This window comes from Sorex fumeus, unplaced genomic scaffold, assembly GCF_029834395.1.
Source record: "Sorex fumeus unplaced genomic scaffold, SorFum_2.1 ptg000021l, whole genome shotgun sequence".
Classification (NCBI taxonomy): Eukaryota; Metazoa; Chordata; class Mammalia; order Eulipotyphla; family Soricidae; genus Sorex; species Sorex fumeus.
The window spans coordinates 6,340,964-6,355,610 of record NW_026606078.1 but is presented as its reverse complement, the minus strand read 5'-3'; the positions used below and the strand labels follow the sequence as shown (position 1 = coordinate 6,355,610).

Genomic DNA, 14,647 nt, shown 5'->3' with positions numbered 1-14,647 from the left:
TGTTAGACCACTGAGTTATCCTAGACCCCTGATCTTCTTGCCCTCTCTTCTTTCGTTCATTCATTCATTCATTCATTTGTTTGTTTGTTCATTCCTTCCTCTTTTCTTCCTCCCTTCTCATCCAGCTGTGCTCAGGAGTTACTCCTGGCTCTGTGCTCAGAGATCATTCTTGGTGGGGTTTGGAGGACCATATATAGATGATAGAACCCAGGTTGACTGCATGTGAAGCAAAACCTTACTCACTCTACATTCTTCTGGCTCTAGCAGTTTCTTTAATTAAAATAATCAACATTACCATACCTAAATGTTACGAACAATTTCCTTAATGTCATCCAAATATCTAAATATATTAAGTCCGCACTTAATGCTGTGGGTAGGTTCTCGAAATCTGCAGCTTTAAGCTGCAGCTTTGGGGGTGTGGGATTGGGGATTGGGGGCACACCCGGTGGTACTCAGGTATTATCTCTGGTTCTGTGCCCAAGCTTACTTCTAGTCGGGCTTAGGGGACTATGTGTGGTTCTAGGCATCGAACCTGGGTGAGTTTGATGGAAGGCAGCTGCCTTACCTGCTAGACTCTCTCTGGCCCCAGGACTTCTTAAAGTCCTCTCATATCTTTTTCCCTCTCCCAGTATTTGTTAAAATACTGGCATTATCCTTTGATTGTCCCATGTTCTAGATTGTTTTGGTCATGCCCTGATACTGTCATTTAGCAGAATCCTTTGCCCCCTGTATTTCTGAAAATTGGTAGTTATAGAGATTTGCTTGACTTCAAGTTATCAACTCATTTATGAAGTTCTTTTACTAGCTGGTGTCATACTTAAGTAGCCAAAGCCACAGTAGCACATAAAATTGAGATCTCTCATGCGCTCACTTATATGAGCAAGCTCCTCTGCTCCCCTGCCCACCCTCAGCCCCATTTCTTGAGGAAGTTTGGAAGAGGAACTGAAGTGGGCCAGGCAGCATATCAGCTTTACATACAACTATAGCTATAGGACACTTGTGGTCCCTGCCTGTCCTTTGGGGATAGCAGTCAGAAGAAGCAGACAAACAGACAAGATTATTACAGAGTATGACCCATGCAGGGAAAGAATCCTATAACAACCAGATGGCTGGATCAAGAAGTTGTGGCATAAATACACAACGGAATATTATGCAGCTCTAAAAACAATTTGCCATGACATGAATGGAACCAGAGGATATCATGCACAGTGAAGTCAGTCAGAAGGAAAGAGATAGATACAGAATGATCTCCCTCTATGTGGGAGCTAAAGATACACAGCAAGGTAGCAACAAAAGGCCAAAGGCAACAATGAGAGAACTGATCCACACAATGGAGTTGGGGAGAAGTGGGAAGGAGAATTTTTGGGGTCCTTGAATGAAAGAGCAAGCACATTGATGGTGGGTGTGTTCTTGGAATTATGTTCATGAGCAACCATATTTAATAGTATTATGCACCACAGAATTTCAGTCAGTAGAAATTATTTTGAAAAACATTGGAGTTCAGGGACTGGAGTGATAGTACAGTGGGTAGGGCATTTGCCTTGCACATGGCTGACTTGGTCTGAACCCCAGCATCCCATATGGTCAGTCCCCTGAGCACCACAGGATTGATCCCTGAGTGCAGAGCCACAAGTAACCCCTGAGCATTTCTGGGCATAGCTCCCCCCCAAAAATAAAATAAAAATCAGAGTTCAGGGAGTGGGGCAGGGTAAGCAGAGGGAGCCGACTTAGGAAAGTTGGTATAGTGGTGCAGAGTGACATCACAGAAGGCATCAGTTCTGCTGAGTCCGGGAGAAAAGGCAGTCTCGCAGATGCGTGAGGATGGCAGCGGGTGCTGGAAGTAATAGAGATGGGAATGTGGCCTCTGTGTGAGAGGTCAGATGCACAGGACGTGGTAGGGAGAAAGAAAGAAATGAGCCAACTTCCAAGTTTCCTGATTTATACAGATGAGTGAATGGCGGTTGTGGTGATGTTGCTGGTGCTGGAGTGAGTCCCTCACAGGGCCCCGTTTGGCTGGCCTGGAGCCAGTTCTATGTGTGTACCTTGCCTTCCAAGTGCTTTTGGTCTCTTCCCTTTACTTTCTCTGCCCTTCTATGAATTTCTCTATAGCACTTTTAAGAAACTGAAGAAAGGAACAGGCTTGTGGGAGCATCACATGCTTAACAGATCTGTGAGACTGAACCCAAGACAGAAGCATGTTTTAACTGTCAAGTCAGAAGTATTGGGCAGGATGTCTAGGGAGAGGCAGGTTTACTGGGAAAGAGTTTTAAGTTGTTTCAGATGAAACTTCTAGACCTTCTATATCTGCCCTTTATCATCTTTGTTCATAAACATATATTAATGGGGTTTGAGTATGCAGTAAAATTGGCTCAAAAATAAATCCCTGAGGGGACAGAGTACAGTGGGTAAGACACTTGCTTTTTTTTGGGGGGGGGGGATGGGGGTCACACCCGACTTTGCACAGGGGTTATTTCTGGCTCATGCACTCACGAATTACTCCTGGTGGTGCTTGGGGGACCATATGGGATGCTGGGAATCAAACCCGGGTTGTCTGTGTGCAAGGCAAACACCCTACCTACTGTGCTATCGCTCCAGCCCCATGGCACTTGCTTTATGTGCCAACCATCCTAGTTCAATCCTGGAATCATATATGGTCCCTTGAGCACTGCCAGGAATTTGCCAGGAATATGCAAAGAGCCAGGAGCAAGCTCTTAGCATCCCAGGGTATGATCCAATACTCCTTCCCTGCAAATAGATCCCCGATACTAGTACCAACGATGGCTTTCTGGTATTCATCCAAAGCATGTGCTTCATGATATTTGTCTAAAAACTCAATTTCTAAAGCATCTGTTGTAAAAAAGGGAAACATTCCTGTGCCCAGACTCAAAATAAAAGAACACTCCAGGAGTGTTTTTAGAATCAACAGACTGACTGAAATTTCACTAGAAAACTCCTTTTTCAAACGCAGTTGTCTGCATGTCGTCTCCGTGTAGATCGCATCCCACTCACAGCTGGTAATTGCCAATTCTTGGTGGCTTGAGAAAGTGAGCTGTCTCCCACGCTCCCACACACGGCCTGGTGGGGGCTGTCTGCTGGGCCCTGCTGGAGGCGGGAGGGCAGCTGGGCAGAGACCCTCCCCTGCGTCCCCTCTCTCAGTACCTCTCCGCGGCTCAGTGTTCTCCAGGAAGCTTGTTCATGTGGGCTGATGAGAGGAATTCTGCTACCTAAACAGTTAACAGTCCATACAGTTTGGCAGGAAGGGAAAGTTTTGTTCAGTCCATGCCAAACTCCCCCCAAACTCTCATTCCTTTCTCATCCGCACCCAAATGGGTTTCACCATGTCAAACTTATCCCCCAAGTTCCTGAGATGTTTTTGCAAGGGTTAGGTCTTTGGTGCCTCACCCTCTTTCCTTCCCCACCCACCCCCTCCTCCGGGAATGACATGACGTGACCAAAGGGCACAGCTGTGGGAGGAGGGAGGGAGGGCAGTGAGTGACCTGGAAACCCACAGGCCTTCTGGTCAATTCCTGAACAACGGAGGCCCCTTACTGCTGTCGTGTTTTTCCACCCAGTAGCCTCTTACAGTACAAACTCTGTTGTTTAGTGCACATTGGATCAGGGATCTTTTAAAGGCATACATTCATTCTTCTTCTTCTTATTATTATTATTATTACAATATTGTGTAGTTATGATAGGGTTGAAGTTTATGGTACCAATATACACAATTGTTATAACCCTCCACCACCAAAGTGTCTGTGACCCTCTACCACTGTCCCTAGTCCCTTCAAGTCTGGTTTTATTCCCTCCCCCCCCCCTACCCCTCAGCACTGTTTGACCATTGTGTTTTGTATTCCAATGCCAAGGGTTTGTCGGGGTTTAGTTAAGTGCAGAGACTTGAAGTGGAGAAATGCTCTGGGGTGGGTTTGTGTCCTCATAGTGTTGTGCACCAAGAACAAAGAGACTGAGTGGGTCCATGTGACAGTCTTAACTTGACTTTGCAGAAGACCCATGGGCACCTGTCCATCAAGGGGCTCTTTGTCCCTTTCTCCCTTTCCAAGGAGTATGGATTTAAGCTGGGGAGAAAAGCCATGGTTGAAAAAAATATGAGGTATATAGTTTTCTCTCACTATGTGTTTTAGGAATAAGGATTCTCACTTATTCAGCTGTAAGATGCCACGCCATGTCTGACTGGCATTTTTCTCAGCAAAGAAATGTATTAATAGTGGTTAATCACAATATAGGTCTCTGCTAGGGTTCTTCAGAGACATAAGTATTAATGAGATACCTGGTACATGGCAAATGTTCAGTATGTGCTGATATTATTTGGTGGCATCCCTTAATTGAAATTAATGATACCTTTATTTCACATAAATTCTCATTTACATCTTGACTCATGCTTACTGCTTCCTTATTGTATTATATGTTGGAGCGATAGCACAGCGGGTAGGGTGTTTGTCTTGCATGCGGCTGACCCGAGTTTGATTTCTCAGTCCATCTCGGGGAGCTCGGCAAGCTACCAAGAGTATCCTGCCCGCATGCCTGGCAAGCTCCCTGTGGCGTATTCAATATGCCAAACATAGTAACAACAAGTCTCACAATGGAGACATTACTGGTGCCCGCTTGAGCAAATTGATGAACAATGGAACGACAGTGTTGCTACGATTTTCTGTTGGAGTTATTCCCCTTGACCTTCTGGACTGTGAGTGCCTTGAAAGCAGATATTGCAAATGATCTCTCTTTCGTTCTTGTAGCACAATCTTGGTAAGTCATGGTCAGTAGTCTTCTGAGTAAATCAATAATTACTGAGTAGTGCTTTACAAGCTACAAACCATGAACCCCTGGGACACCTGGACTCAAAGTTGAAGACTCTTACCCAGGGCCTAGTACCTGGTATATACCAGACTCAGGGTTTTGGATTTTCCCCCTTTCTCCTGCCTTTGAAAAGAATGCTGGGGTTTCTGCTTTCAGCTCACAGCACCTGTAGGTAGCAGAGACAACATTCTTGAGCATAGGCTATGTCCCCCTGAGGGAGAAGTTATTTTCTGTACTCCTTCTAACGACACTGATTTTCTCCAGGTAACTACAAATGGCATCATTGCTATGAGTGAACCTCCAATGGAAGAAACCCATCCTGGACTCTTCCCCCCAACATTTGGCATAGTGGCACCATTCCTGGCAGACTTGGACACAACCGATGGAATTGGGAAGGTTTATTATCGAGAAGACTCATCTGCCCCTGCCCTTGAGCTGGCAGCTGACTGCATTCAGCGAGGGTTCCCAGATGTCACCTTCATTCCCAACAGTGTGGTGGTCGTCACTTGGGAGTCTGTGGCCCCCTATCAAGGGTCAAGCAAGAACCTTGCCCAAGAGAATAAGGTAAGCCTCACTAGGCACCAGTATAAATAGTCCAAGTGGTTGGTATTATGGTTTGTGCTACCCTGCGGTACATCATGTGTATGAATTTGATAAAGAACCCCAGATAAAAAAGATACCCAAACCACAATCGTCAGGACTAGGTCTTAAAAGTCAGAACCTTTCAAGACGTTGTGAGAATTTATATACCTTTGTGTAGTGAGGTTTGGATGTGAAGAAAGTCAGTTGCTGAGAATTGCTATAGGGTGAGCAGAAGGTTGATGAATCATAACCTCAAGATGTCCTTACTTTAGGGTGGATTAGAAGGAGGTAGTTTCTAGGTAAGGTGATAAGTTCTTAGCATGAAATGATAAGATAGAACAACAGTCCTACGGGACCTGAAGTAGTGCAGATGAGGCTCACGGTACTGCTGGGGAGAAGAGAACCACTTGCTTATGTGAGTGGTTCAGAACATAAGTGTGCCCCTAATTTCATGGAAGGATATCTGTGGACTCGGGTCAAGAAAGAATGCAAAGATATGGAGATATCTAAAAAAATAAGTATAGAACTCCTATGTGACCCAGTGATGGCAAGTCTTGGCATCTGTCCCCAAAATACAAAAAAAAAAAATTCATTTTTGAAAGGATAATGTGCACACCTGTGTTCATCACATCACTTAATACAATAGCCAAGAAATGGAGATAACCCAAATGCACAAGTGTGGGTCAAGAAGTTGTGGTACATACGCACAATGGAATACCATGCAGCTATAAGAAAGGGCAGAGCTATGCAATTTCTTGAAAATTGGCATGTATGGAACTAGAGAATATTATACTCAGTGAAGTTAGCCAGAAAGAAAGATTACATGGTAATCTCTGTCATATGTGGTACTTAATAGACATAGCAAGGTAACAAAATAGGGCCAAAGGCAACACAATGAGAGAACTGATCCACACAGTTGAGTGTGGGGGGTGTCGAAAGGGAGGGCCAATGGGACCCTTGGGGACAGAGGTGAGTACTCTGGTGATAAGTGCGGCATTGGGATTATATACCCTTTTTTTGTAAAAAAAATCACTGAAAATATTGTAAATCACAGAACCTCAATCCATTTCTTTTTAAAGTTAGAAAGAAAATATAAGGCTGCAAAGGTATGAACCTACCCTTGAAGGAAAGGAAAGGAAAGAAACTTTCTAACACTGATGTGACTGTTTAGAACAAGTCTCCTTAGAAAAATAATTTTATTCATTGTCTGTAGAGATGGTACAGTGGGTAGTTGCCTTGCACGTGGCCAACTTGACTTCAATCTCATCATTCCATATGGTTCCCCAAGCACAGCCAGGGGTAAATTCCAGAGTGCAGAGCCAGGAGCAATCTCTGAGCATCGCCGGGTGTAGCCTCAAACAACAACAACATAACAAAAAGATAATAATTTCATTAATTCATTCTCCCCATTATTTATTTTATAGAGGCCACTCCCAGCAGTGCTCAAGGGAACTGGGGACCACTCCTGGTGATTCTTGAGCTGGCTATGCAGGTCCAGTTAAGTGTTTGATCGGGCATGCTCAGGTATCACCAGGGCATTGGGGGATGTATGCTCAGAAGGATGTGTGGTGCTTGGAATAGAAGTCAGGGCCTCCGGGTACTAGAGAGATAGTATATCAAGTAAAGCAATTGCCTGGCATGTGACTGATTTAGGTTCGATCCCCTGCACTGCTTATGTTCCTTTGAGCACCACCAGGAGTGATCCCCAAGCAAAGAACCAAGGTAAGCCCCGAGAAAAACCAAAACAAAAATTAAAAGAAGAAATCAAAGCCTTGGGCATGCTCAGCCTATGCTATCCCACCTAGGTTGGCCCCTATTGAATTTTTATAGGATTATGGGATAGAAAAAGTTGAACTTGAAAGCTCCACAACCTCTGTTGAAATACAAGGTGCTCCAATCTGGTAGTTTCCAAAGTGTGTACCAGAGAATAACAGTCCTCTAAGAAAGTCATGGAGTTCCAGAAGCCTCGGCAGTCATGTCCACATCCCGAAGCTTCCATCCAGTTAAAAAGGCTACTCCAGCTGTACCTTCCCGATAAAAATACTGAACTCCCTGAACTAACACAATGACCACCTAGTACTGTATTTTTTTTCTGCTTTTTGGGTCACACCTGGCGATGCACAGGGGTTACTCCTGGTTCTGCACTCACAAGTTACTCCTGGCGGTGCTCAGGGGACCATATGGGATGCTGGAAATCAAACCCATGCCACTTGCAAAGCAAACACCCTACCCACTGTGCTATCACTCCAGCCCCGACATCTAGTACTGTATTGCAAACCATAATGCATAAAAGGAAAGAGAGAGTGAAAGAAGAAAAAGTGTCTGTCATAGAGGCAGGCTGGGGAGACAGTGAGTAGTGGTGGGAGGGAAACTGGAGACATTGGTGGTGGGAAATGTACACTGGTGGAGGGACGGGTGTTGGAACATTGTATGACTGAAAGCCCAATCATGAACAGTTTTGAAATGGTCTATCTCACGGTGATTAAATTGAAAAAAAAAAGAGAAAAGAAAAGAAAGGAAAGGAAAGGAAGTCCTGGAGAAAAAAAGGCCTTCCTGGCCTGATTAGTTTGGGAAATCCTGAAACTATACCTTTCTCTTGAGAACTCAAGTTGCAAAGTCCTGCAACTAAGAAAAGTTAATTTGAATTTAGTAGTCTCCAAATCTTTTGGTCATACCCTGCCTTCCTCCCCAAAGAAAACATATTCTAGCCCAGGGAACACTCTTTGGGAAGGTCTGTTATGGGGCCTGCATGTCGCCTGCTGGCTGTCTGAGTGCTGTTCTTGAAAACTGAATAACCGTTGGTTGGCATTTCCACCGTATGTGTCCCTTCAACCTTAGTGTTTAGCACCCAGTCCCCCTGTCCAGAGCCCTTTCTGATCTCTTTGTTCTGATCTCTTTGTCCTCACCTTTATTTTTCTACGCATCCTTTTCAGCAGCTGTAGCACTGTAGCACTGTCCTCCCGTTGTTCATCGATTTGCTCGAGCGAGCACCAGTAACATCTCCATTGTGAGACATGTTGTTACTGTTTTTGGCATATTGAATATGTCACAGGGAGCTTGCCGGGCTTTGCCATGCAGGCGAGATACTCTGTAGTTTGCGGAGCTCTCCGAGAGTGGTGGAGGAATCGAACCCGGGGGTCGGCCATGTTGGCTGCATGCAAGGCAAACTCCTTACCCATATAAAAATCAAATTATTTGCATTTCCCTAATTTTTTTAAAAAAAACTCTGTTTACTGTACTTGCTGTCTTCAGTTGTGAAGTCTTCTTAGCCCTTTCTGCAGGTATCATACTCCTGCTTGTTCCTTCACACTCTGATAGCTTCTGCCCCTCCCACCTCCCCAGCCCCGCGAGGCCTCTGTTGCACTCACAGACGCCTCTAGTAAGGAATCAGTCCCTGCTCTGGCATAGTTTTGTTCACACCTTCCTATCTAGTAGAGCATGAATTCTCTTGTGGGTGGGGCTATGTAAGTTTTTCTATGTAGCTCAGTGCTCAAGACAATGCAGGCACCTAGGAAAGGTACTCACCTTTAAGGAATGCTTTCTCTGTGCTTGATCCTTCCTAGGTTAGCTAACTTGATCTTATAAAAATATTTATGAAGTAGATGTTTTTTTCACTCTTATACATAGAGAAATTGACACTTAGAGAGCTTAAGTAGCATGATCAATGTCATATATCCAGTGACAAGTAGAGCAAAGATGTGTTTAAAGCTTTTTTTTTTTTTGCTTTTTGAGTCACACCTGGTGATGCACAGGGGTCACTCCTGGCTCTGCACTCAGGAATTATCCCTGGCGGTGCTCAGGGGACCATATGGGATGCTGGGAATCGAACGTGGGTCAGCCGCGTGCAAGGCAAATGCCCTACCCGCTGTGCTATCACTCCAGCCCCTCTTTTTTTTTTTTAAGAAAATTACATGGTTCTTAAACATACGCCAAATGATGAGTGTGATTGATGTAGTTAATGGTCACAGAGAGAAATTCTAAGGATAATGGGGCTTGAGAGAGAATATGAAGATATAGGTGCTTGCCTTGCACATGGGCTAACTGGATTTATCCTGGGTAGAGCATATAGTCCATGGAGCACTGCTAGGAGTGACTCCTGAGCACAGAGCCAGGAGTAAACCCTGAACACAGATAGGTGTGGTGCCAAACAGACAAATAAAGTAAATTCTAAGGGTAAGGTTTTAGATCACCATCTGTAGGTAGCACTGCACTGTAGTACTGTCACCCCATTGTTCATCGATTTTCTCGAGTGGGCACCAGTAATGTCTCCATTTGTCCCAACCCTGAGATTTTAACAGCCTCTCCTCTCGTCCTTCCCAACTCGCCATGTTGGAGGCTCTTTCAGAGTCAGGGAATGAGACCCTTTATTGTTACTGTTTTTGGCATATCAAATATGCCACGGGTAGCTTGCCAGGCTCTGCAAATCAATAGATGAGTGAATAAAAAGATATAGTTACTTATGTAATGGAATACTATTATGCTACAATAAGATGGAATTTTGCTGTTTAAAAAAATGGGAAAAACTTATGGGAATTAGTTGAAACAAAACAAGGGTTTTTTTGTTTTTTTTTTTAAAGACAGGTATTGGGATGGTTTTTACCTATGTGTGCAGTATGTGGATATAAAATTGATAAACAGATAAAGCAAGAGAAAAATAAAAATTAGTGGCATTAATAAAAGAATTAAGCTTAATTGATGATACTCTTTATAGTTCTGTGTAATTTTTGATGATGACAATCATATAAAAGATGTTCATTGGTTAACTGGAAAAGTCCATGTTGACACCACCCTAGAGATGTTTAACTGGAGCAGGCTGGGAATATTTGACTCTTGTTACCAAGGTACTTCTTTCAGAGTTAGGTAACAATATTGTCATCTCTAGGCTTCTTAGATATAGTTTGGTGAATAACATATTTCAAGATCTATAGCTATGTTCTGGAGTAACTGAATTTTAACTCATCTCTACAGAGAAATACATTCCAGGCTGTTCTGGCCTCCTCGGATTCCAGATCCTATGCCATTTTCCTTTATCCTGAAGATGGTCTGCAGTTCTCTACAACATTCTCCAAGAAGGACAAGAGCCAAGTTCCTGCTGTGGTCGCCTTCAGCCAGGGCTTAGTGGGATTCCTATGGAAGAGCAGTGGAGTTCATAATATCTTTGCTAATGACCGAGAATCAATCAGAAATTTGGCCAAGTATGTTTTGTTTGTTCTTCAGTAATTTCTCTCTTTAATAAAAACATCATTTTATTATTTTATTAAGGCATACAAAAACATTAGGGGCATTAGAGAATATGATCTAAACAAGTTCCTTTGGATTTAAATTTTGTACCGTTTTTATATTGTTAACTACTTTACTTTTATTTATTTATTTTAATAGTTTTATTTATTTATTTATTTATTTATTTTGCTTTTTGGATCACACCCGGCGATGCACAGGGGATACTCCTGGCTCTGCACTCAGGAATTACTCCTGGCCATGCTCGGAGGACCATATGGGATGCTGAGAATCGAGCCTGGGTCAGCCACGTACAAGGCAAACGCCTTACCTGCTGTGCTATCACTCCAGCCCCAACTACTTTACTTTTAGAATGAAGTTACCTTATTTTTAAAATAATAATTCCACCTCTAACAGTTTCTACTTTCTATGAGAATAAAGTTAGAAGGGTCAGAGCATTAGGACAGGGATTAAGGTGCTAGTGGTGCACACCATAGGCAACCCAAGTTCCATCCCCGACACCACATACAGTTCCCAGAGCACTGCCAGGAGTGACCTCTGAGCACGAGCCAGGTGTAAGCCCTTAGTATAGCCAGGTGTGGTCTAAAGACCATAATTAAGTAAACAAATAAATGACTCACTGTCACAGTCCTCCCATTGTTCATCAATTTGCTCGAGCGGGCCCAGTAACGTCTCCATTGGAGACTTTGTTGTTACTGTATTTGGCATATCGAATACATCACGGGTAGCTTGCCAGGCTCTGCCGTATGGGCGAGATACTCTCGGTAGCTTGCCGGGCTCTCCGAGAGGGGCGGAGGAATCGAACTCGGGTTGGCCATGTTGGCTGCGTGCAAGGCAAATGCCGTACCTGCTGTGCTGTCGCTCCAGCCCAAATAAACGACATCATATATTAAATAAAAATGAACTTAGAAATAAAAGTTACTCAAGGTCTGGTATGGAATGCAGTGATAGGATGCATGTTTTACACTTATAAGGCTCTGGGATTGCTCTCTACTACTACTACTACTACTACTACTACTACTATTACCCCCCCCCCCCCCACACACACATGTAATTCAAACATCTATTCTTCTGTGAACCCAAGGCTAAAAATACCCTTTCCTCTGCACCAGCTCCTTATATTAAAATCAGAGCTCTCCTGTACTGTTGTTCAGAATTTGGCAAAAAAGGGAAAACTCAGGCTTGGTTTCTTAAAACTAAATTCTTTTCTCTCCAATTACTCTTCAAAATAAGTAAAAAATAAAGGAGAGTCCAGAGCAATAATACAGTGGCTAGGGCACTTGCTTTCGTGTGGCCAGCCCAGTTTTGCTCCCTGTCACCCTATATGGTCCTCTGTGCACCACCAAGAATAAATTCTAATTTCTGAGCCAGGAGTAACCCCTGAGCATCGCCAGGTGTGGAATCCTTCCCTCTCAAATGTAAATAAATGAATACCAGCTCATAATTTTATATTGCCATATGTACTGATCAGCGTGGAAAAAACCCTCATTTATAAAATTCCATGTTCCCATAGTATGACCCATTTATGGTCAGTTTCCATTCACTCACATCATGTCACTCATCTGGAGTGAAAAGAAATGAACCATTATGTAGCAATCACCCTTTACAGATGCAGTTGATTTTTTTTTTGGTACGTGTGTAGTGCCAGGAGTCAAATCTTGGGCCTCACAGATGCAAAGCAACTAATGCTGAGCTCCGTCACCAGCCCTAATAAATTATAACTTCAGATGTAACAAATTAATAACCTCAAACTTAACCTAAAGAACATGAATAATAGCCAAAAATTGGATGTGCTAAAATTTTTAGTATTATTTCCTTTGCAATAATTAATGTTATATATAAATATATAATTTATTTAATTACACTGTCATCCCATTGTTCATCGATTTGCTTGAGTGGGCCCAGTAACATGTCCATTTTGAGACTTGTTGTTACTGTGTTTGGCATATCGAATACGTCAAGGGGAATTTAATTACAAATTTATATAATTTCATTTTGTATAGAGGTTATATTGAATAACTGGCCTGCAAAATTTCTGAAGTGTGTGTGTGTGTGTGTGTGTGTGTGTGTGTGTGTGTGTGTGTTGGGGAGGGACATATCCAGCAGCCATTGGTCTGTACTCATTACTGACTCAGTGCTAGGGGTCATTCCTGGTCATACTCAGGGGACCATATGCAGTGCTTTAAATCAAACCAGGGTTAGATGCATGCAAGGCATTTGCCTTATCATTTAATTTAATTTTTGCCTATCTCTCCAGCAGCGCTCCCCTCCCAATTCCCGAAATTAACTACCAGCTCCATAAATTAATGCAAACTCCTGCACTTCTGCCTTTACTTGAATTTTAGATGTGAAGATTGATTCAACAACTTCTTTTATGCAAGACCTAAATTCTTGTGTCATCCTTTCACACACCATTCTTTTGTTGGTTTTGTTCCATGTTTTAGCTTTCCTGATATTTTGATTATACCCTTTGACACATAAAGGTGAAACCCGGATCTGTTCTATAGCTATCGGAGTTGGAATTTCTAATAAATTAAGTCTGAAACATTTCCCTTCTTCGCTCTTCTGACAAGTATATGGACTTTTCTCCACCTGCCCCCATACTCACCAATTCTCACAATCTCCTAATATCAGCTCAGTGGAATTCTGACGCAAGTGCCAGGAGTCAGCCTAGATACTATAGATTGGAAAGGGTGCAGTTCCACAAGATCCTCCACTGCTGATGCACTTTGCAGGTACCTGGTTGCCACCTGCACTCTGATCAAGTGACTATAAACTGGGGTTACTCTGACTTCCCTGTTGATGTTTGATTAACTTGCTGGAGGGGCTCACAGAAAGCACTTTCCTTGCCAGTTCATTATGAAGGCTACCACACAGGAATAGTCGAATAAGAGAGATGGATACACAGGGCAAGGTATGGGATGGAGAGAGGGCAAGGAGCTTCCATACTCTCCCGGCTTACTCTTCCCCTCCTACCACCAACTCAATAACTCTACCAACTTTCCTATTGATCTTTTTATTTATTATTATAATACAGGCATGATTGAATAAGTCATGGCTATAGGTGATTAACATAGTCTCTCACCCCTTTCTTCTCTCTGGAGGTTGGGGATTTGGGATGAGGAGAACTGAAAATTCTAACTCTGAAAATGCCCTTCTAGTGGCCACCCGGTATTTTAAAGCTGCTTAGGGTCCCCAGGTATCAGGCATCTCATTCAGCTACAAAAAAAAATAAACAAACAAACAAAACTTCTACCACTCAAGAGATGAGCATTTTAGGAGCATGTGTCAGGAACCAGGGACAATGACCACATATAAGGGATGCTTGAACAGCAAAAGGTTTAATTGCTTACATCCACATAGATGCAGATAATTGTCTGACCTGGGGGATCCTTCACAAATTCAGCTAACAACTAATAGAGGTTGATCAAATCAGAAGCCAGAGATGAGAACTGACTCTAAGGAACTTGTGGTCTGTGGAGTTTAGTATTTATGGGCTGTGGTCCTGAAACTATACCCCTCTCAGGCAGCAGAGGGATGACTGGAGTTAAGTTTTGGGGTAGGAAGAAATTTGAAGCAGATTTTTAACTATGTGGAGAGGTAGCCATGCCCCTAACCCTCATTACTATTCAAGGGTCAACTGTATACATTTCTTGCTGTATCATACCGTGCAAAGAGAAATACTGGATTAAGAGTCTAACAGAAAACAAGCGACTGTTCCCAATAGAGAGCTCAGACTGGAGGGCATGAGACCAACAAGGAGTAAGAGAAGTTGCTTTTTAAGACATGGCAATTTCCCTAGAGAGCTCCTCAAATAAACCTCTGCTGGTGTTGTGCCCACATGGATGCAGTCTTTCCATTTGGAGTTAGTTGCCATGAATGATCTCAGCTCTGACGCCCAGACATGAAGCCATTCTCTCCCTCACCGCACAGCCCTGGCTACAGGCAGATTAGGGTGATGGAGTTCAGATCGTCACGGATCTGCGAGGATCCTTCTGCTTGGGGCCGCTAATGA

At 43.3% G+C, this 14,647-nt stretch overlaps 1 protein-coding gene across 1 annotated transcript in view; it reads left to right on the top strand.

Annotated features, from left to right (window-relative positions):
* NID1 (nidogen 1) overlaps positions 1–14,647 on the top strand; it is a 99,805-nt gene that overhangs the window by 16,820 nt on the left and 68,338 nt on the right. Inside the window, exons 2-3 of the mRNA XM_056113643.1 lie at positions 5,077–5,376; positions 10,363–10,589. Coding sequence (XP_055969618.1) covers positions 5,077–5,376; positions 10,363–10,589 — 527 coding nt within the window. The remainder of the gene's footprint in view (positions 1–5,076; positions 5,377–10,362; positions 10,590–14,647) is intronic.